This window comes from Daldinia loculata (assembly GCF_022478755.1).
Source record: "Daldinia loculata strain CBS 113971 unplaced genomic scaffold F4817scaffold_21, whole genome shotgun sequence".
NCBI lineage: Eukaryota > Fungi > Ascomycota > Sordariomycetes > Xylariales > Hypoxylaceae > Daldinia > Daldinia loculata.
In genome coordinates, this window is record NW_026054875.1 from 56,870 (window position 1) to 79,625 (window position 22,756).

Consider the following 22,756-nt stretch of genomic DNA (forward strand, 5'->3'; position numbering starts at 1 on the left):
GACCTTGAGGTTACCTAACAACTTAGGTAGGTAGGTACCTAAGGTTAGGTACTTACCTTACCACATGTATTAGATTGGATATCCGACTTCAAGTCGTAACTACCTCCTTAATGGGGTATGTACCTACATATTTACATGCTACACATCAGGTACCTGCCATACATTGTCCCTGGCTCCCAGAGGTGGAAGTTCAGGTAGTGCCACTGCGGTTATTATAGAAGATGGAAATAGGTTAAAAATGAGGAAGAAAATATGCTCTCAGAGAGGTAACACAATGTACATAAAAACAGACGTGCAAAAAGGTTAAATAAATTTACAGACGTATGTGTATGTACTGTACCGTATGTACTAATGTGGCCTGTACGGAGCAAGCACCATCCATCAGTAGCTGCGAGTTTCCAACTAAATGACCAAGGCGTACCTTTTTGTAGGTAACAAAATTCAAAGTTCAATCCGTACAACCACCGGCTACCCGATCTTAGCTAGAATTTTTTTTTTCCTTAGGTCGTTTAGTAAGGAACCAGAAGAAGAGGGAAATTTTTATTTTTTTCCATTGCACACAAAATAAACCCATTTACACACACCCGTACTCTTACAACATTGCAAACACACACTTCCTCATTTATTACCCTGCAATTTGTTAAAACCCTACTTCTTAACCCTGCGTACAGTTACTCTTGAGAAAAGGAAGACGATCCACGTCCAAGAAGCGTCACAGGCTTCACTTCGCTTCCGCGAATTTTTAAATCCTGCTTCTACAAGGTACCTTACGCTTTGTCTTCCCTTACATTTACATTTGCATTTACATTTGCATTTACATTTACCATTCACTCTCCCTCTCTATTCTCTTCCACCATCACCAACTCAAGTACGTCTACACCTGTCTACTCCCACTGGTACCACAACAAATCTGTCCCGCACCCTCACGTACGCAAACTGTGGGCAACCATTACGGTCCGAACCGCTTCTCTATTTCGCCCATCCAAGATCAGCGTCCAGTTACTAACACGAACTAGGACGGAATTCATGGGATTTCTAACTTAAGCAGGTTGAATTTGGTCAGGCCACATCGGGTTCGGTTCCCAAACTAAAATCCGCTGCAGCCCCAAGCACAGTCATCTCGGATAACTGTCACGTTTTCTCTCATTAATTTTTTTTTTCCCCTCTTCAATCCTCCCAAACCTAAACGACACCACTTTGTTGGTCGCCCACGTAACTAGGTAGCCAACGGTTATTTCAGAAGTTGCAGTTTCTTCTACCTGGCCCCAAAGCCCCCTCTTCGATATCACACATACTCACTTTTACTTCCTCCCCTGTCCTTAGTCGGATTACACCTGGGAGGTTTGTTGATCGCACCCCGCATTCACTTTCGACAATCGATAAACCGATTACCATTGGACCATTTTTATAGGAAGTATAAAAAAAAAATCTTCTTGCCGGTACTCCATCCTCTCATCCATCACTAGTTTCGCGAATATATTCGACGCGAAATCCTACGATTGGTGTGATAGATTTTTCGCATTACCAATTTTATATCTACCACCGCAGTGATTGATCTATCTGCGAGCTTCGACTTGAGTTCCACTTACCCTTAGAAGCTTGATCAACCTGAATCTATACTTGTGGAGGGCCACCCTTGGCTGGTGAGGTGTTTCCAGGGCTGGTTGAGCGCCTGGCGTGTCGGTGGACGTGGGCAGATTATTTACTCCTCGTCTATTTAAGGTACGCGACAGACTAGTAGCTTGCCGCTACCTTGTTGCATAACCAGATCAACTGCAGGACTTGCATACGAATATCGTCAGGTCGAGTCGCAGCGCTATGTCCAATTCGGCAGCATTTTCATACGCTCAGGCCGCCAAAGGCCAACCTACTACAATGCAGTCTACTACTGCGTCCCAGTCGAGTTCGGAGAGTCAAGCGCCATCAACGACGAGCACACAGAGTCGCGATGTCGTCCCTACGCCTAGTACGCGGGCCCCCTCCGTCGCAATCTCGACAACATCGAATGAATTAGATGGCTCGCAAAATACCAGGAGCTCTTCTGTTAAGGCTGAATCTGTTAGCTTAAATAGCACCGATTCGGATATCACCTCCACCAGCGATAAAGCGGCGGAGCTATCTAGTCTACCGAGCCAAGGCGCTGAGAAAGTGCTAGGTGAAGTTGTACCCCAAAGCGCCGGGAGGCGAGGGCGTGGTCAGACCCTTACCTCGCAGACGACGGATGGTGGGGATGGTAAGAGAGGTCGAAAGGGCAAGAAGAGCAAAGCAACCGAAAAGGAGTCTGGTCAAGATCAGGACCAAGAGAAGAAGGAGAATCTACCTCCTCAGCCAGAGCTGTCTGAAGCACCGGTGCCAGCAGTTAACGTATGGACACAGAGGCAGGAGGCCAGGGCTGCAAAGATCAAGACCACCTCCCCCACAGCTATACAACCACGTAGTTCCAGCAGCGCGACAGCAAACCAACCTGATGGACTGTCCAATGCAACAACGCAGGACCAGAAGCAAAAGTCACCCCAGAATGAAGGTGTCGAAGCAAATGCGGCCCACAGCAGGCCGTCATCTGGTAACATAAAGCCTAAGAAGGACTTCGATCAATTCCGAAGCAATGGCAATCAAGCCCGTAGGGCGGCGCCAAGGGGCGCTAGGCTAAACAACGGCGAAGAAAGAGCCGCTCTTGAGACTCTGAGCCCGGCCGCAAATAACACTTCGTCCTGGCCAACGCCTGAAACAGCAGCAAGCGGGCTGAAGGCTCAAGTTCAGACTGGAAAGTCTGAGAAAGAGCAGAAGGATGATTCTGCTCCGAGCAAGCCTCGGAGCAAGAAGGAGTGGCAGCCTATAGAGTTTGTACCTAGCGTGTCATTCAACACGCCTATACCTTCGAGAGGCGGCTCGCGGGGCGGTCGTGGTGGTCTTAGGGGTGGACGAGATGCTGCGGCAAGGGGCAACCATGCTGCTACTGCCTCACTCGGTAATTTACCAGACTTCTATACAGCTTACCGACCCGCTAACTATTATCCAGATCGAACCCAGTACAATGGCACGGCTACGGGAGCGGCCACGATTGCGGCGTCAGTGTCTAAACGTACATCTGCTGATATGCCCACGGCCCGCGACAGCCGAAAGCCGCAGACACAAGCAGCCTCGGGGAAGACTTCGGGAGATGCACATTTTGTAAGTCAAAAACTTGTCTCAGCCAATTAGGGAAGTCATGCAAGCATGTACTAACCTTGACTTCAGGTTGGCTCAAAGGCGGATGCGTCAAAGCAAAACTCGCCTGATCCTGCAATTAATGGAGCTGCGAGCCAATATGCTCCTGCTCGTGTTGCGAGCTCGAACCAGCGAGCTGATGAGACACAGAAGTCGTCACCGCCCGTAAGAGATGGTGCTAAGGATTCCAGCTTCCAGGGCCAAAACCCTGTGGGCCGTAATGAGCGCATGAGAGGTGGCGCCCGCGGCCGTGGAGGTCATTCTGCCGTGAACGGAGCTGGCCATTCGCAATCTCAGTTTAACCAGGGCTCCAACGGATACAACTACCCGAGCAATGGAAATGTACGACAACCTAGCCATCCATACACTAACGGCTACGTGCAAATGCCATACGGAGGCGCATATCCAGCCCAGGCAACCGGAAGCCAACACCGCAGTCGGCCCAGCTCGGGGAGCAATCGCGCACAGCACGCTAGACACCCATCTTCGAGAGCTTCCTCTTACCCAGCAATCGGCATGCCGTACGAATCCCCGGCGTATCCGCACGGCAACGGCCCGTACAATGGATACACAGACCCCAATCACATATTAAATGGAGTATTATCACAAGTTGAGTACTACTTCTCTATCGACAACCTCTGCAAGGATACGTACCTTCGAATGTGCATGGATTCTCAAGGATTTGTACCCTTGGGCGTCATAGCTTCCTTCAAGCGAATGCAAGAAATAGCCGATTATCAGATAATTCGCATAGCCTGTGACACTTCTCCCCTGATCGAGTTTATCGTAACGGAAGACGGGCAAGACAAGATACGGCGCCGCGAGAACTGGGAGCAGTGGGTCCTAGAGATGGGAACGCGATTCCCAACCGCCCAGAATGACGGACCAACGAGTTACCGTCCCTTCAACAGCCAGATGCTGTATTGGTCCCAGATGATGCCATATGGGGGCGAAGTGCCTCCCATGTTCTCACCAACTAATGCGGATGCTCATTTCGCACCTTACCTTTATGGAAATGGCGTAGCCTCCCCAACGAGCAACGGGATCAATGGCCATACTCGTCCCTCGGATTCCCAACTTTCTGCAACAGTCCCAGAGTTCTCCCCAATCGGTAATCGCCCAATGAGCACAGCGAGCCAGCAAGGCGAGGCCCTGCCGGCGTCCTCTGGCAATGGCCTAGTGTCAGACAACGCCGACCGAAAGACCACAACTTTGCCTTTTGGTGAACAAGTCGGTTCTCTCCCTAATGGCTCTCACAGCCCTAGAAGGGAAGAGCAGGCTAGCATAAGTGACAAAACGATCACAAATGGCACTAGTGCTAGTCACGAAACCGAGGCATAATTATAAAGATGATCCATGAGGCTTAGATACCTAAGTCATATTACGTTCCTAAGACAGGCGTCTACCTTACTCGATTCTAGCGTTATGATGAATCACCAAATGATGAAGTTTATGCGGCGCTTCGACATCTCACGGGTCTTGTACAACGTTGCCAGCCTATGGACTGGTAAATCATGTTTCTTGACCTGGACCATTTGAATTTTTATTGTCCTTCTAGTTTCGGCTCTCGCTTATAGAGCCGAAACGGCGGTATTCTACAATTTCGGTGGAATTTCTTGGTGCGGTTAGTGGGCGGATACCCATTTACCAATGATGATCGATTACTTTCAATGAAACCTCCTGGATACGTCTGAATAAGATGCGCTGTGAGTCCTACCAATTCATGGACTTGTGGCCAATGGACTTACCACGTTGGCGATTACGAACGGTTAGTATGCAGCACATGGTGGATGTCCGACTCCCAGGAAGCCCTTACACCTCCAAAATGAAAGGGTTACGAAGCCATATATCTCTACGGTCTACTAATGTGGGTTATCACATTAACGAGAAGAGATTGATTCCACCTCGTTGATGACAATTCGAGCCAACCATCTCGGTCATAGTAGACTTGGCATCGCAATTACTTTTTTTTTCTCTTACGTTTTTTTACTACAAAGCAACCTACCTGCCACGAATAATAGTGGCCTTTGCATCAGGGGATTATCACCACAAGCATTTCCTCTTGGTGGCACAGAAAACGGATTCTACCAAGAACCAAATCTAGGTGGTGATTGCGATCAATGCGATTCTTTCAGTCCTTCCTTCGGTTACTCGTCTCTGCGGATTCGTTGGCCCTTAGACACCTCCGCGCTCGCGGAGGTTAGCATCTCGCTGCTAGACAAAAGTATTGAGCACTGATTTTTTTTTCTTTTCTCGCAATTGCATTTGCGGCGTGGATTGTTCGCATAAGGGGAAGGCCTCACGGAAAGGGGAAGTTTTGCAAATAGACTTCGACGTCATAAAAGGAGAAACAAAAAGGTCTTTCTCTCTTGTTATGGGGTTTATATTATGTATGAGTAGGAAAGTACAAAACAAAAACAAAACGCAACGGAACTTTGAGATATCTGAGTGCTGTATCTAGGTGCTCCGAACCATCTTTTTCCCGCGTCAATTTCATCGCCTATGACCATTTATATCGCCGCCTTGTCCTATTTCGTCATCGCTACTTAAAAGATACCTAGAGAGCTACGATAGAGATCAGCTTTACCCTAAAGGAACTATGCTAATCCTCAGGAACCTCGACTCTGTGAGCACAGTATATATTCTGATTTCTTTGTTTCTTACGGATGGCTGGTGTGTGTCTGTTTCTATCTATATATGCAGATTGGCGGCAAACACCGCCTTATCACCACTACTTTGCGGTTCATTGCTCAGATATATCAACTATATATATATATATATTGCACTTCGCGCGTACATACCAAACATGATTATTATATATACCTATATACGTATTCTATGCTCTCCTTACACCGGGATAATAAGGGGTTCGGTGATGATGATAAGCTACCTTGCCACTTTGACTATGATCTAGAAGGCGTATCTGACGAAATAGGTATGTTATCCGTGATATAGATAGCGGTAAGTATCTAAAAGGGGTAGGAATCGAACTACCTAACACTTAATCTGGTCGTGGAATATATTAAGACGTAGTTAGCATCCTACATGTTAACATATAACTATGTGAAACTTTCCCTTATGTGTGGTCTTGATTGGAGATTCTGTACGTGAATAATTTAATCGTGCAGTCGCTGTCTTCACCCGCGACGTAGGGTAGGTACTTACAAACTCAAACTTGGCGAGCACGACGATGTTTGGTATTTGGTTTTAGAATTACTTAGTTGACGGCAGTGGGTCGACGCGTATAGGTGCCTGGAAGTAGAAGTAGAAGTTCCTCGTGGGCTCCGGTGGTAGTTCCCTGAAATCTAGTATAGATGTGGTACTTCGTATGGCCGGGCGGAAAGGAAGAGCAGTCCCGGTGCCCTGTCTTCGTAGACTATATACTATAATCTATCGAGTCATCAAAAGGTAACTCCGCAGGAGTGTCCCGTACCCCGTGGCTGGATGCCTGTGCTTCTAAGCCTTCTCGTGCCGGGTTATCCAGCGTGGGTTAAGCTCGGTGTATACTCATACTATTATACATAGAGGAAGCCGCCTAGGAATCAGGGGGTCCCTATCGTAATACACACACACACACACAAAAACTCCAAAGCACATCCCCTTTTTTTTCTCACTTCCTTACCATTTCTCCCAAGTACATCATATACACTAGATTTATTCATGCTAATACATGAAATAGAATCATAGGGTCAAGCCACTAGACTCTTGGGTCCTAGTTCAGGGCGGATATCGTTACACCTATAGCTAGGTAGGAGCAAACGTCTAGTCTAATATCAGACGCGACGCTAGGAACTACTTTATATGATCATCGTTCTATCCTCCCATGCGGGCGGGATTGCTTCAGCCATTCTTCATAATGGCGCTTGGGCTTGTTGGTGACTTACGCAGGTATATCGTATTTGTACCGCGCCGTTAGCTCTCCCCGTCCGTACACCTAACCATATACGCGGATTCCTAGGGTCATTACCATGCGGCGATTCTAGTCAATGAGAAGATGTGATTGGAAGATCGTTATTCCATATATTATGTTGATCCGGTTGATACTTCCGTCCTTTAGTATGTAATCCAAGGCCGTGGCTTGCAAGTCTTCATCGAGTGCTCTCCACGCAAGTATGGTATTGTCCCGATTAACATATAAAAGGGCATGAATAGCTGCAATTTAGATGATGCTCGAATAGCCCTACCTAGTAATATCGGATATGAGAAATGAAGTCGTTGGGACTAAGCTTTCCAGCCCTATACATATGTATATGCTATAGAATAGGTCATAAAGCCCGTATCGCAGATTGTTTTGATGTGGTTGTAAAGTCAGTTAAGAAGACCAGACAGACTCCCATTACTCACTTTCAGATTCTATAAAATTGCTACAAATGAGGCTTCCTTCAATTTTGCCTCTAGCTAGTAACCATTATATTAAATATGATGACGAATATGTTTATATACCATAACACTACTTCTATACCCTCCGCGGGACGAGCCGTTCGTGAAAATCCACAATCCCTTCCAACACCCAACTACCACCTAATGGGTAACCCGTATTAATCGCCTCAGCCACCCGGCGGCCCGAAAGAATTACCAAAACCGGGTCTCCCAGTCACAAGAAAGAAGCTATGTACAAGTGTCAAACACGAAAAACGACGCCGTAATCGCTGTACAGCAATTACGCCTTATATATATTGTGCGACAACAAGTCAATGATACGATGTGCATCTCACCAGAAACCTGTGCTACGGACCGAATATCCTATACTGGCCCTAACTAACGACAATTCTAGGACAGAAAGATAGAAACTCGATAGCATCCGGCCGCCTCACAAGCCATAAGCATCGGATTGCGGCGCTGCGACCGTCCGAAGAGAGGCTAATGGGTGGCTAGAACCGGCAAAGTCAGGCCATATGTAGACGTCATGGGATGATCATGCCATGCAAGGTATATGCACATGTTCTCTACGGCCGGGGAACGTCGTAGCGGGGAAAACAAAGAGCCAAGCCAGCGGACAGCTACTACATACATAGTATAGTACTCAGTAGAGGGAACTTCACAGCTACTATGCACTGTCAGAAGGCGACAGCGACAACTGGAAATACATAAAAAGAGGACCATCGTGACACTTTGTTAACGAGATTGCAACCGTTACAATTACTTCCCTTACTTACATCGGTACCTTACTCATACCGACTTATACCCGCAAATTGGATACTTACTAAGAGTTACCATCGTATCTAGCGAACGCTTCTCATAGGTTCCTGAATATCAATATTCAGCAAGAGAAGCAGTGTACTACCGGATCCAGAAATACCGCAAGAGGGAAAAAGGGAGGGGAAATTATGACCAAGGTGATCCTTTCCATCAATGCGGGGTCGAGCTCCGTCAAGATCTCCGTGTACACGGCTGAGCACCGCGAGCCCCCGAAGCAGCTTGCCGAAGCCCAGATTAGCGGGTTGACGGCGCCACCGGCGCAGCTCTCGTACTCGCGAGGCCATCTACAGGTTCTTGACCACCAGGAGGTAAAAGAAAACGTCAAAGGCCAGGATGACGCTTTCAGAATCCTGCTCGATACCTTCACCGGCGACCAGGAACTGCCCGAATTATCTGCCAAGGGCGACGTATCGGTTGCTTGTCACCGGGTTGTCCACGGAGGCGACTACAAAACTTCTAAGATTATCACGCAAGAGACATACCACCGCCTAGAGCGGCTAACAGACCTGGCACCGCTTCATAATGCCAACTCGCTGCGCATCATCAAGTCATGCATGGGCGAACTGCCCAGCGCCCTCAATGTCGCCTGCTTCGACTCGCAGTTCCACTCGACGCTACCCGCGCACATCTGCACCTATCCGATCGACCAGGAGATCGCTAAGAACAACCAGCTGCGCAAATACGGCTTCCACGGCATCAGCTACTCCTTCATCACCCACTCCGTCGCCAAGTACCTCGGCAAGGACCCGGCGGACCTCAACATCATCGCCCTGCACCTGGGTAGCGGCGCCAGCGCGTGCGCCATCAAGGGCGGCCGCAGCTGGGACACGAGCATGGGCTTAACGCCGCTGGCGGGTCTTCCGGGAGCGACGCGCAGCGGCAGCGTGGACCCGAGCCTGGTGTTCCACTACGCGAGCGATGTGGGTAAACTGTCGCCGTCGTCGACCAAGGAGCTGCACATCTCGGTGGCCGAGGAGATTCTCAACAAGCAGAGCGGGTGGAAGGCCCTGACGGGCACCACCAACTTCGGCAAGATCGCGACCTCGGACCGGCCCGAGTGCCGACTGGCCTTCGACCTGTTCGCGGACCGCGTGAGTGCTTTCGTCGGCTCATACTACGTATCCCTAGCCGGCAAGGTGGACGCGCTGGTCTTCGCGGGCGGTATCGGCGAGAGGAGCGATAAGCTGCGCGCGGCCGTCGCAGGGCAGGCAGCGTGCCTTGGTTTCGGGATCGACCCCACGCTCAACACAACCAAGATCTCGAATGTCGTGCAGGACGTAGGCGCCAAGAACGCCAGGCACCGGACGCTCGTGTGCCGCACAGACGAGCAGTACGAGATGGCAAGGGAGTGCGCCGACAACGACGAGCTGTGGTGAGGCACGTGATAGCTAGCTATCTATTTTCATACACAGACATTACATGCATTGCATATTAGGGAGCCATACGAGGGATGATTTTGGGAACAATCTGGGGTAATGTAATAAGGGAAATAACATGTCAACTTAAAAGAAAGGGGTATATCCAGCTATAGAAATGATCGATGAATCTTCATGCCGTTTTTTTTTAACCTTGCTGTTGACCTGCGACGATTATGACACGAAACACCCTGTTCTCCATCCGGGCTCGGATTCCGATTCCGAGCCCGAGCGCGTTTTAGGGAGACATGTGGCCCGCCCACGTAGGTAGGTACCTAAGGTAGTCAGCAACCGGGGGGAAGAGAACAAGGGTCGGAACACAAGCGAGTGAGGCGAGGCGGGATGTGAAGCTATTCCCGCGAGCGCGACGAATAATTTGCTCAAATCTCGGGATCACCTGTAAGTCAAGCCCACTTCTAAGAAAAGAAATAATCAAAAATTAATTCCCGCCTAAATAAAGAATAAATCCGATGATCGACAGGCACGGGGGACGGGGGGTTAAAAAGGGATGGACCCCCGCCTGTCAGCACCGACGATCGTTCGTAGCAGATCGTTGGGAAAAGTGACTTGTGACGAGACGAGACGACGGGGCGGTGGAGAGTTTCGGGTAGGACTGCGAGCAAGCGAACTAAAACTAGAACTACCGCCTGTAAGGGGGGTGTCGTCTAGTGATTGGATTGGGAGATATTCGAAGGATTTTCTGTTTTCAATTGTGAAGTTTCCAAGGCCAGGCATTGGACGGGGGGAAAGGGGAGGGACTAGAAATTGGCTTGATGGGGAAAGGACATCGGTCTAGGGTAAGATCCGGGGGCATTAGGCGATGACGTACCGATGCAAGATGACGTCGATTGGGAGGGGGGGTAAAGGGGGAAAGGTCCCCCGGGAGCGTAATAATAATGTAGTGCGCTTCCATCCCACTTCCCAAGTTGCGGCCCTCCCTTGCGGACGACGCTACTCCGTAGCCTACCTACATACGTACGGGACGCTCATGCACTCAAACCAAACCAAACCTTCTTTCGCTTGCTCGCCTATCGCTTCCTTCAACCACACGCGTGCCTTGGAGGTGGTTACTAAATTAGCTAGGGTGCTTGACGCTACCGTATGTATGTAATAGTCTCGTTCAAGGACACCTCTCTCTACCTACCTACCTACCTACCTACCTACCTACCTTATATACACCACTTCCACGGGGCGGCAAAGACAGGCTAAACGGCCACTTGCCCAACGGCCGCCCCGTCGGAATGGTACCGAAATATCGTTGTAACACCCTAACCCTACCTTAACCCGCAAATCGGCTGGTAGGCCGGCGCACACCCACGTACCCTTTAATATATATGTGTGACCCTCCCCGCCGATACGCATCTTGTACCTACCTGCCCGGCAAGGAAAAGGAGAAGAAGAAGAAGAAGAAGGAGTTGGATGGATCATCAGGGTCCATGCCAAGATCAGGGACTGATGTTCCTCAACCGAGGCTAGGGCTTACTTTAGTTTAATCTTGGCTTGTTTTGGTACGGTAGAACCCTGGAGATCATCCCGACCCTGATGTGTTGTCAGCGGAAAATAATGACGTTAGGAACTTACTAGGTCAGTCGTATCCCGTAATGAATAGAGTCCGGACCGTTTGCCGGATCGGCGGCAAGGACACTTGGTTATTACAAAGTAATTCATCACCGTAGCAGATCTCGAGACTACTTAACACTTTCGATTAGGCAATTCGTAGCGAGTAAAGGGATTTAATATTTATCATTAAATATTGCGTTTCATTTTCGTATGCCATCCGCCCCTTCTCTGTTCCGGGCGGACGTTGGTATCTAATGCCTAACTCCAACGTCATTTATATATATGTAGTAGACAAAATGCCGCCCGACGGAGTATGTGGACCCTTTACGGCGGGTCTCCGGCGCATTTCCGTGTGCGACTGCTAATCAGCCCCCATGTGTAATATGCAAGAGCACACGTATTCGCCCTCGCTGGTGTTTATACAACTGCTCCATCATCATTTTCCAATCAAGTAAAAAAAACCGGGGGCGACAAGCCAATTGGCCCAGGTTATCGTGTTGTGAGCAGAGAGAAAGCGTGAGAAGCACTCCATGCTGCTCGAATGCTTTTCCCAGCCGTCTGTCAAAGATGCAAAGTAAAAATGGTGCGCCTATCGTATGCGTGCCACCGTGGTATCAAATAATGCCGTCGTGAACTGTTTCCAAATATACCCCCAAACGCCGTGTTATAACGTATTTCCCACCATACCGGTCCCTATCTTACACAGATAGGAACAAAACAAGTCCATTACCCCTTCATTACTAGATGTTGGTCTTAAGTCGGCATATAAAAATAAGAAAGCTTGTGTTGGGGATATCTTAAGCACCCTCTTGGCAAGCGATTGCTGCCAGTGCGTCCAGTCCGCTGCTGGTTCGGGCTGCACCGGGCCGGCCTATAAGTGGGAAGTTGAGACCACGCATATCCCAAGCCCCACCGGGGGAAGGGAGTGAAGCATCGGGACCGTATTGGTCCGAATCCCACATTTGAATTTCGTGAGACGGCGCGCTGCTGTGAGAGCATGACGATTTAGAAGATATCGAGCCACGCTTGGAGGATGAAGATATAGATGAACTCTTAGACTTAGAAGAGCCAGAAGATCTCGACTTGTCCTTAAAGTGAGTTTCAAGGTGCTGCTTCATGTTGTCTGCGCGGGTGAACTTCTTGTGGCAGCCAGGGTACGTGCACTGAACGGCCTTCTCGGCAGTGTGGATCTTAGAGTGACGCGAGGCGTGTCCCGAAGTAGTGAAAGTCTTCTCACAGCCGTGACTATCACGGTACCGGCAGGGGTATCGCTTACCAGTCTTCTCAGGTGCAGCAGAGCTAGCAGAGCTATCATCTTCATATGAATTGGAACGACTGGTTGCAACATAGACAGGACGTTTCATGCCACCTTTCTGGTCAGGAAGGTATTCATCGTAGAGCTGGCGCGACGAATAGTCGTATAGACCAGGTGTTAGTGGCGAGTAGGCATCGTAACTGGCATTGGAGTCGTATGAATCCGAACGGAGGAGTTCTGGGGTGTGGGGCGGCGGCGATTGGTCGCCGGTGGATTGATAGTGGATAGCTGAGTGGTATGACTGATGGCTGGCATATGGATCATCGTTTAAAAGAGAGACCTGACGGCCGGTGGCGTCTCGGGCGTGCATTGTGTCTGTAGGTGTGGGGATAGGGCGCGGAAAGCGGGATAACGGGATAAAGATTCAATTGCAATTGACTGCTTGAACCGTGCTTGTGTTCAAGCCTTGCCTTGCGTCGTTCGGTCTTTTACTATGTAAAATGTATGCGAAGCTCAAACCCCTGTAGTAGGGTAAGGCACAGCCGAGGAAATTGTAATGTGAGCAGACAAAATGTCTTCAATGAATTGTACTCAATCAAGCACACTCTGAACACATAGAAGGTTTCTTGCAGGCGGCAGCTAAAACTGGCACGAGTCGAAAAGACGACGAGACGATTTGAGGTGGGGGGATGGTTTATGGTCTTTGAAAAGAAGTGCGGTTCGGCAGGTTGTATGCGTGTGTGTGTGTGTATGTGTGTGCGGTTAAGCTCAAGCTAGGTTGAACTGGTTTTATTCTAATTCGAAGTATAAGGTGAAGACAATTGTGATAAATAGCTACTAGACGGGAGTATGGCCGACTAGTGCTGTAGCTATTTTTGAGGGGGGTTTTCGTGAACAAAGGTTGGAAGGTGAGGCAAGATTAGAGGAGCTTTTTTCGTGCGAGATACGACGGGAAGTGAGTTGGTTAAAAAGAAACATGGGAAAGGCATGAATCCCATCGAGCTCCCAGCTTCCTCCACATTTCCAGCCAAAAAGGACGAGACTAAAAGGTACAAGAGGTACATTGGTACATTGCACAAAGATTACAGGGATCAGGGGTTCCGCTATATGCTAGCAAGTGGTTCCAAAAAAGCAGAAGGAAGCGGGGGGGCGGTTGCAGACACATGGGACTGAGGCATTGTACCTGACCGAGTCTTGCGAGTATCACAAATGTACCCTTTTCGCATTGGCGTGCTATGTAGTGCCGAAGAACATAACCAAAAAAAAAGATCGCCGTCACCGCTTATTTCCTTACTTACATGTAGCTGTTTAGTTACATCCATTTCTAACCAGTACCGAGTTACGTCGTAAGGCTCTGCTTGTTCAGATATACATGTATATTCGGATATCCCGTACAGATATCCTGCATGAGAACTATTTATCGCGATGGTAAGCCGTGATTCATCATTCTAGAAATATGTGCGTATGCAGGTCGTCCTTATCCAAGACCGTTCTGAAGAATAATTTCTCGTATTACCTATCACTAACTATGTGCATTAGGTATGTACCTAGGCATGTATGAATATTACGCAGTTGGACATGCGCAGAATAGAACTTTACCAAGACGCACCGCAACCTTGACATGAGGCATTTGAGGAGATACTTTTTCCCTTGCTGCCGAATACAACTTAATTTTCTCGGTCAAGGACGAAGACGAGCAGTCATATTTCTGCAAACGCTATTCTAAGCACTTTACATATCGTCGTTATGTCGTTGCGTCGTTGCGTCGTTGCTATGCAGGAAGATTTCTTGTTGATCCGTTCTAGGAAGTGAAGCTTCGACAAAGCCGATCCCGTGGAGTACGATACGTACCTCTTCCATGCAAGGGTAGGTGAAGAAGGTATTTGACGAATTGGACGCCACGGACGAGACGGGTACACTGCGGTGGCTCACCTTGCGTCGCGCGCTGCCAGGCTGCGTACAGATGATCAGCAGGCACGTCTGGATGTTGCATTGCTCGGGTCTTTGCTAGCATATTTCGCTTCACCCAGTGTCTATTTCAGGATGCCAGCACCACCAGACCGGTCGCCCGGGTCCCTGATTCACATTCCAATCTGAGGAGTAACTCGTGCTCCCAGTCTCCATCCAACACCCACTCGCAAGGAGAAGGAGAAACAATGTCCCATAAGGCGGATCTACGCTATTGTTAGGACCGTCTAATTTTTGATGTTGACAGTTGACGTAGGAGGCTATCGAAGATACCTAAGCTAATCTAGCTCTCAGTCTTCCACGTCCGCCTCTTAGGTATATTACTATTTACTGACTATAGCGTAGGACGACATTTAGACACATACTTAAAGCTCTTCTGTTACGTAGGGATGGGTAGGATATATTAGGAGCTAGTAGTGTCCATCTGTTACTATACGTCACGTACGTATAAACGCGGTATGGAGTAGGGTAAGCTTATGAGAGACTATTACTATGTTTGTAGGTACATTGAAAAAATTCGTGCCTTTGCTCTCACCTTACTACATATGTAAAGAATGGGGGTCGTGACTTAGTAGTCCTTTGTCTCGTTATTCGATGATATCTACCAGCATACGATCTACTAGGCTAGATATAATAATATATTTAAGGCCGGAGCAAATGATCCAGAGGAGGAGATAAGACTTAAACGGAAGCCGTCGCTTTCTATTAACTTGGCCAAAAACGGTAAACTTTCAGGGTTCTTAGATAGGTACCCTTGATGCGTCAAGTTCCGATGCATGTAAGTTGTAGTATCGTCGACGTCCTCGACGCCTCAATCTCTTGGTCACATACTACATACTACATAGAAATATAGATCGAAGATTATTTGACAAATCTGCCAAGACGTATGGCGTCGAAGGGAGACAGGGGGGAGCTCGGGGTACATGGAACAAGTAGAGAAGGTACATGTCGGAAACCTTGTGCGACACAGATCATCTAAACTACATTATGGGGCTGGGGGGGTCTATTGACATTATGTCAGCAACGGTGTCAGTATAATTACATAATTACAGGCCCCGATACTATGTCAAGACCATGTCAACAGGTCGATACAATGTCAGCAAGACTTGTTGTACCGATTTCATTGCAGGTACTTACAAGTCAGTACTAATAGATAGTATGTCAAGGTATTTATTATGTCAGAGGTACTGTCTATTTCGCCGTAATTGCCAGGCCTGTTAACGATGTCCAGGTAGCCACTATGTCCACAACGATGTCAGGAATTCAACACGATGTTAGAGATTTAATACAATGTCAGCCCCGGGTGTATACAGGTTAAATAAGGGCCTGGAGTATGCATATATACTGCAATACGGTAAACTTTAATCGTAATCGTAATTCGTAATGACCTCGTAGTGTAATGGTAAAACACGTAGCCTGTAACATCGTAGCCTATAATTCAACGTATTAACATAATCTTTTCAATTAACTTTTACATGTGCCTGTGCCTTGGCTATATATATATAAATATGTTGAAAGCCTTGTATTAGATTACAAGGCCTTCTATTCTTTTTTTTTTTTTTTTTTTTTTAATATTATTAGGCCTTTAGATGGTGACGATGACCTGGCCTGACATAGTCTCGTACGTGACATATGTCGATTAGGTGACCGTGACTACCGTTGGTGACGATGTTTAAAAGGCCACTCTTTCCTAATATATCAGTATTTTAAAATTAATACGATTACAATAAGATATAATCGTATACGTACGGTAGCTATTTCAGACCTGGTTATCCTTATAATCTGGATACAATCACCCCCGGGGATGACTATACCACATGTATTAGCCAATTAGGTGGGGGACTGATTCTTAAGCGGCGCACCGCCGACATTATGTCCACCCCTCAACACCAATGCTGACACTATGTCAATAAACCCCCCCAGCCCCATAATGTATCCATGGTGACAGTTACATGTGCTCCAACGAAGTCCACTAACCCTCGCATGCGTCTCCATCACGGATGACAACTACAATATGCAGAATAAACAACTTTGAAAAAATAAGGTACCATTATTACTTACCATATCAGCTATTGGGTTATCTAGATTTTTATTTGAAAGATTTTTGATAACAAGAGGAGCTCTGGAACTTTAGCACCTGATAGGTAGAGTTAGGGTATGTAAGGTTACTTTGTCATCCGCTTGCCCTTGATGGCATTCTTCTTTTCCCTTTCTGTTTTTTTCAGAATTCGATGCTTTCCTTCAGTCTCCACCCACACCCCACCCCACTTCCCTCCATCTCGATCTTCCCATCCACTCCATAATTTTCTCTCTCGTGTGGACAGTCTGACAGTGGACACAAAGCAGATAGTGTACGCCTGTGCACATTAGCCACATCTAGCTTTACGTCTCACAAAGCGCCAACTCGGCAAGTCTACCCATGCGACATGTATGCGACATGTATTTGATGTGTTGCAGTCCGCTGACTTGTTATTAAGGGGTCCTAATGAGGAGTAATAACCCTTAGCCCTTCCTTGCGCCGTGTGCCGCATGCCGCATGCCGCATGCGGAGGAGAGCAAGACCGGAGCATAAATGACTTATGTATCGGGCTTCCGAATAGCATCCGAGACGTAGTAATGCCGGCAAGGAAAGCGGAAGAAATAAGAGGAAATTCGTGATGTCATGAATAAACGCCCCGGAGTCGAGGTAAGCACAGAGCGGGTCGATGCCAAAGGGAGTGCCCGTGTGCGGTTGTTTCGATAGCCAGCAAATTCTAAGCGATGGGACCCGAGGAAATTTAAGAGCGATCTCGATTTTGGAGGGAGATCGGTCTCCGCCTGATGGAGGGCCGCAAAACTTTAGCAAGGGACTGAATGAAAACGGATAGTTAAGCCCCACATGGAACTTTGGGGGGGGGGGAACTTTTTTTTTCTCAATGTTGTATGCCCTGTCTGGGTCTGGCAGGCTATTATGGGGTTGCTATTATGGTCCCTCTCCCGTTGCCAAGTCCCTGAATATGATACCCTGAGAAATGGACGCTTAGGTACGGTCCCTAGGTATTAAGGGACGAAGCTATGTGCAACGTCCAAAGGAGGCTCAGCGTGGCTTGCTTCGGTACCCCGATAACATGGAACATACCTACATAGGTACCTATGCACATTACCAAATCATACACGCAGACACGGCATTGTCCATTACATAACCCTACGGTACGGCCATAGTGCATATACGGTACACTGCAAGAAGCTTTGCAGTACCTCACTGCAGGAGTAGGGGTTTATTATACTGGGTACTGGCAAACTGGGTATACAACTCTTGGAACTGATCAAAAGTCAGGGTTCATTGACCATGCGCTAACTATGTTTGAGCCTTCTTACACAGCCTACCCCTCCCTATGTAGTTATGCATGTACTCGCTGACCTTCTCGAGTCTTTGAGTTCCCTTCTCGCGATAGTCCTATTGTACCTACATTTCATAGTACCCATGTATACCGAAGGGAAGCGCATCGGCACGATTAGAACAAGGACGATGCGGGATGCGGATGATAATTAATAAAGAGTACTACCTACCGGAATAGAAGGAGAGTATAATGGAAGACGGCCAGCAATTCCTTCAACCCGCCCTTGAAGCATGCCGGCCTGCAAGCGTAGCAACAAATTTTCTAGGGTTGAGGGTTGAGGGTTGAGGGTTGAGTAACTGGCTCCGCGCATCAGCAACACAGAGATCGAAACAATGTTGGGCAATCGTCGATTGCTTGCGAGATCGCTGGCGAGATCGCCGGCGAGGTCCACATTACAGGAACACAACTTTTACATTTCTTGGCGCGAACTTCGTATCTCTCATAGGGCCAACTTATCGTTTGACAGCCAGGGTCCCGGCCACGCATACATAGCATACATGGCATACATGGCATACATACTACATATGTACATTATGCTCCCCTGGATTCGTTATTTGTCCGTCGCAGGCCTCGAAATTCCCAAGGCTTCTGGCGGTCTAATAATACTACATTTTCATTAACTACCTAGGTACCTAAGCCCTGTCAGCCTACGAAGCAGAGCCGGCTCATGTACATATGTACATCTGCCTGTGGTACGATGGTGGTCCCTGGAATTCTGAATGCGGTTTGTTTTAATACCCTGTCCATGCGCGCCAACCAGAGTACAAGCCTTTTGGTAGACGGAAACGGACAATTCTTATCAGGTCTATCTCATGGGATTTCCAGATCTTTGGACATATTCATCTAACGAGTTTTACAATTAGGATGGACGAATATTTGTGGAATATCTATGTGTTATACATCTGTCACATCTGTCACATCTGTACGCTCTCGAGTATCGCCGAGACATAAGAGCGACATCGTCTAAAAGCGGTATATTATAGATCATCTATAAGCTTATCAAGCGATGGCGCCGATAGTAGATTGTCGCAATCTTTTTATTATATGTATAGCATTTTGAATCATTCGAAATTTCTATTTCCGGTAAACTTCACTTAACTTCTATACATCCGAACTACCATTCCATATTTGTGTCTACAAGAACATTGCATTTTCTTTTCTTTTCTTTCTTACATGGTATCGATGACGGGTCTATTACTTACTTAGCTCTACCTATTCGATACATACGTTCGCATCCAGGTACATGGTAAAAGAAATATGGACATGGCGATTGTCACGATGACGCAAGTGAAGCGCAAGTGAAGCTTTGACTTCAAAAATTTGAAGTTCACACGGGGCGCGCCTCGGAGCTTTAGGACCAGTTAGCAAGGCGACTCGGCCGTGCTCCCGAAGGGGCATCGCTTCCACCTTCGATATACTTCCACGTCCGTGGATACCTTGTTTCCGGCTCGGCATCTTGGTCGCTAACCGTCCCAAGGAACTTCGCGGGGCTTCGCGGGGCTTCGTAGGGCTTGGAAAGGCTTGGAAGTTCGGAATTTCCTCGCGTTTACTCGGTTTATACAAGTTTTATCCATCTGCATCCATTTATACATTCGTTACTTGCTTGTTAAAAAGGCCTGGACCTCGTCCCGGGATACCTAGGATGTCATCTGTTTCGGGAATGCAAAATTCAGTTAAGCCATTGGATGGATGGATGCCCGGATGGAAGCCCGTACCCAGTAGCGCGAGCCCAGGACCTTAACCCCTGCTGAGATATTGTGCAAAACTACTACATTTCCATGTGTGTGGTGTGTGTGTTTAGGTCTAGATGGCATAAGAATGGCCCACACAAGCAAATGGCAACATTCGAGCATCAGTTCATGAGCTGATAAAGAGCCGTCGAAAAATCATGGCATGTTATAATGGCCTTTCGATTACCTATTTGGCATTCACATTGCTTACCATGCATATGTATAGGTCGACCGAGCCACAGGGTCCAAGAGCTCTTCCATAGACCCGACTTTACGTGCCGCATGCGAATCTCGCGATAAGATCAAAGCAAACCGTAGATACCTACATACAGTAGATTTCAATGGGCATTTGCATACTTGTTACGCATGCACTATATCTGAGGATCTGGCTAGACCCTATTCTTCTTATACTCGATACTACTTACTTACGTACCTTATACGTATACACAGACAAACATGCTGAAATATCGCCAACAAGGTGCATGTTAATCTAGAGCCGAGCTTAAGATTGTTCGGTACGCAACTTACCACACTCACGCCTATACAGCTTAGATAACGTGGCAGACTACACTAAGCTCTTTGCAGCAAATAAATATACGTACCTCCATACCGAGGATAATGTAAGGATATACATGTAGCTAAAGCTAATGTAAGGATCACGACGAGAAATATAGCGACAAGCAACGAGACCAATAGGAATTGTGCCATGGATGATAGCTACCTCTGTACATAAGGTAGGGTGTAAGCACTGCCACGAGCCACAGGGGGCAGAAGTTACCCCTAATGTTTTCGATAACATGTTTACGGTAACATACTACACACGCACGAACATATGTAAACATGTGTATACCTAGTTAGATGTGGGAGAGGCCAGTTCTTATTTAAAATGGCGAGACGCTCGCCTGAATATCGTCCCAGACCGTACCGTATAGAGCACTATGCTGTTCCGGGACACGCCGTTAAGAGTATCGCTCGACCCGGGGCTCCGCGACCACGACAACCCGAGATGACCACCGGCCGTTCGGTATATGCAACAACAGGCCTTACCGAGCTTGTGCACGATCGTGGACCCTTGGGGTTCTTGGGGTTCTTTCTTACATACATACATACTGACCCAGCCCACAGGATACGCCCCGTGTTCGCCAACAACGGCGCAGCCTTACGGTGGGCGATCTTTTCAGCAACATTCCGGCTTTTTGAATAGTCGCTATTACGTGCGTTGTAAGATCGCACTATTCTAGTGTATGTATGTATAGGTATATGTAGCTCATTCGCAAGCTTCTTCCCATTGATCGTCCGGAACCGAGATTCCGTAGCTTCCCCTAGTCGGTTTCTTTAATACACACAGACACGACAGACAGAGATAGAGAGATGGAGAGAAACACACACACACACAGACACACACACACCTACGTGGTGTATACTTTCCAGATACCTCCCCACTATATCCAAAAGCCGGGCATTTCTATGTCGATATTAACCAACGCCAACTGCACGAACCTGACTCGCGACCTCCATGGCGTACATACATACATACATACATACCTCATACATATACATAGAACATATATACATGGACATAGAATACTTTAGGTATTGATAGCCTGGGTATTGGCGTAGTATAACTGGTACCGAACGCAGATACCCCCCAGTACAATACATACATATGTAATACCTACGCACGACAGGACAGACAAGGATGTGATTTCCTCGTCCCTCCTCTTGCTCTTCACATGTGCGTCCGTGTGGCACTCTGCTAAACTAAGGTACTAGTTTTTTTTACCCCGCGCCGTGGGCTGTAAGCTGTAAGCTGTTACCTCGCATGGCAGTGCAGACCTTGTTCTATGCCACAGTAGAGATATATGTCACCGTGATCTGTCATGACGAAATCCGGTTTTCAGCGCTGTGATCTTCAACTGATCGGCGCTCAGCCAGTTCGACCTATCCTACGGGACTCGGACGAAAGAGATACATACATACATACCTACCTTATATTGAACTGACACCCCTATTTTGCTATGTATGTTACGTATGGTATATATGTGCATAGCAGATACATTACCTATGTACTCTCCCGGCCGAGTCCCTGCAGATTTCAAGTAGGTAAGTTAGGTAGAGAAGAAGAAGAAGAAGCAAAAAGAAGAGACAGAAAAAGAAAATTAACGCTAGAACATCGTCGAAAATGTAACTATTCGGAACGTCTCTGCCCCTAAACCCCCATCTCACCTTCACCAATTGCACCGCAGCCACGACGTAATCAACCGGCAAGGTATGATGGATGGCGCAGTGTGCAGTGTCTATCTAGTACCTTGGGTAGATATTAGTGTACCTACGTATGTATATATATAAGTACCTAATGTACGAAGTAGGTAAACAAGAAAATGGCATTTAATTATCTAGGGCATCCGCGCGGGATGCGAATGTTGAGAAATCGCCATGCGGCCAGAATCCAGAAAATCAGAATCAGAAAAAAAATTTCCCATGTCCGGAAACCTGCGAGTTTCACTAGAATGCCATCTTTTCCCTTTCCTTTTTTCGCATTTTCCCCTTTTCCCGCTTCTCGCGTTTCCCTCACACCACACCATACCACACCACCCCCCAACACAACCACAACACAACCACAAACACTACCACCACATTACATTACAACCCGATCCTGCCTCTCATCTCGCCCCTCGCCTTCACGTGCGACAAACGGTCGTACGCCCTGTGAGTCTTATATACTGTATGGCCATACCTGACTTTGACCTGACCTACCGGCAGCAGTAGTACCGAGCTCGCTCTGCGTACGGGTACACACACACATACACCATATACCTACTTGTCTATCTATCTACGTAAGAGGCTGCAACGCTGCAGCGGACGTCCAGCATTTCGAATCTGGGGGACCACGTATCGTGTAACCCACACGGCGCCGCGCTATCATACCACGGCAGCTCCCTCGCTCCAGTCCGGCCCAGCCCAAGGCCCTTTTTCCCGCCCGACGATCGAGATCTGTGCGAGCCTCCCTCCTCCCTAGGGTTCCTGTTCGAAACGTCGTGA

The 22,756-nt window shown here is 47.8% G+C and overlaps 3 protein-coding genes across 3 annotated transcripts; 2 read left to right on the forward strand and 1 right to left on the reverse strand.

The window, feature by feature from the left end:
- Positions 1-1,607: 1,607 nt before the first annotated feature.
- On the forward strand, positions 1,608-4,833 carry F4817DRAFT_93046 (uncharacterized protein). The gene is made up of 3 exons (XM_049308057.1): positions 1,608-2,968; positions 3,020-3,171; positions 3,238-4,833. The coding sequence occupies exons 1-3, from the start codon at positions 1,819-1,821 to the stop codon at positions 4,546-4,548; spliced, it is 2,613 nt and encodes an 870-aa protein (XP_049159527.1). The 5' UTR covers positions 1,608-1,818; the 3' UTR covers positions 4,549-4,833.
- A 3,589-nt stretch (positions 4,834-8,422) lies between these two features.
- Positions 8,423-10,211, forward strand: F4817DRAFT_93098 (acetate kinase). Its single transcript, XM_049308059.1, has one exon. The coding sequence runs from the start codon at positions 8,535-8,537 to the stop codon at positions 9,780-9,782; it is 1,248 nt and encodes a 415-aa protein (XP_049159528.1). The 5' UTR covers positions 8,423-8,534; the 3' UTR covers positions 9,783-10,211.
- A 1,313-nt stretch (positions 10,212-11,524) lies between these two features.
- F4817DRAFT_93091 (uncharacterized protein) lies at positions 11,525-13,256 on the reverse strand. The gene has a single exon (XM_049308058.1). The coding sequence runs from the start codon at positions 13,004-13,006 to the stop codon at positions 12,179-12,181; it is 828 nt and encodes a 275-aa protein (XP_049159529.1). The 5' UTR covers positions 13,007-13,256; the 3' UTR covers positions 11,525-12,178.
- Positions 13,257-22,756: the final 9,500 nt, after the last annotated feature.

What these genes read in the sequence shown, in the direction of transcription:
- F4817DRAFT_93046 (XM_049308057.1), top strand. Translation starts at nt 1,819, where the DNA reads ATGTCCAATTCGGCAGCATTTTCATACGCTCAGGCCGCCAAAGGCCAA. An exon ending in TGCTGCTACTGCCTCACTCG is followed by an intron (nt 2,969 to 3,019) that starts GTAATTTACCAG and finishes ACTATTATCCAG; the next exon opens with ATCGAACCCAGTACAATGGC. An exon ending in CTTCGGGAGATGCACATTTT is followed by an intron (nt 3,172 to 3,237) that starts GTAAGTCAAAAA and finishes CCTTGACTTCAG; the next exon opens with GTTGGCTCAAAGGCGGATGC.
- F4817DRAFT_93098 (XM_049308059.1), top strand. Translation starts at nt 8,535, where the DNA reads ATGACCAAGGTGATCCTTTCCATCAATGCGGGGTCGAGCTCCGTCAAG.
- F4817DRAFT_93091 (XM_049308058.1), bottom strand. Translation starts at nt 13,006, where the DNA reads ATGCACGCCCGAGACGCCACCGGCCGTCAGGTCTCTCTTTTAAACGAT.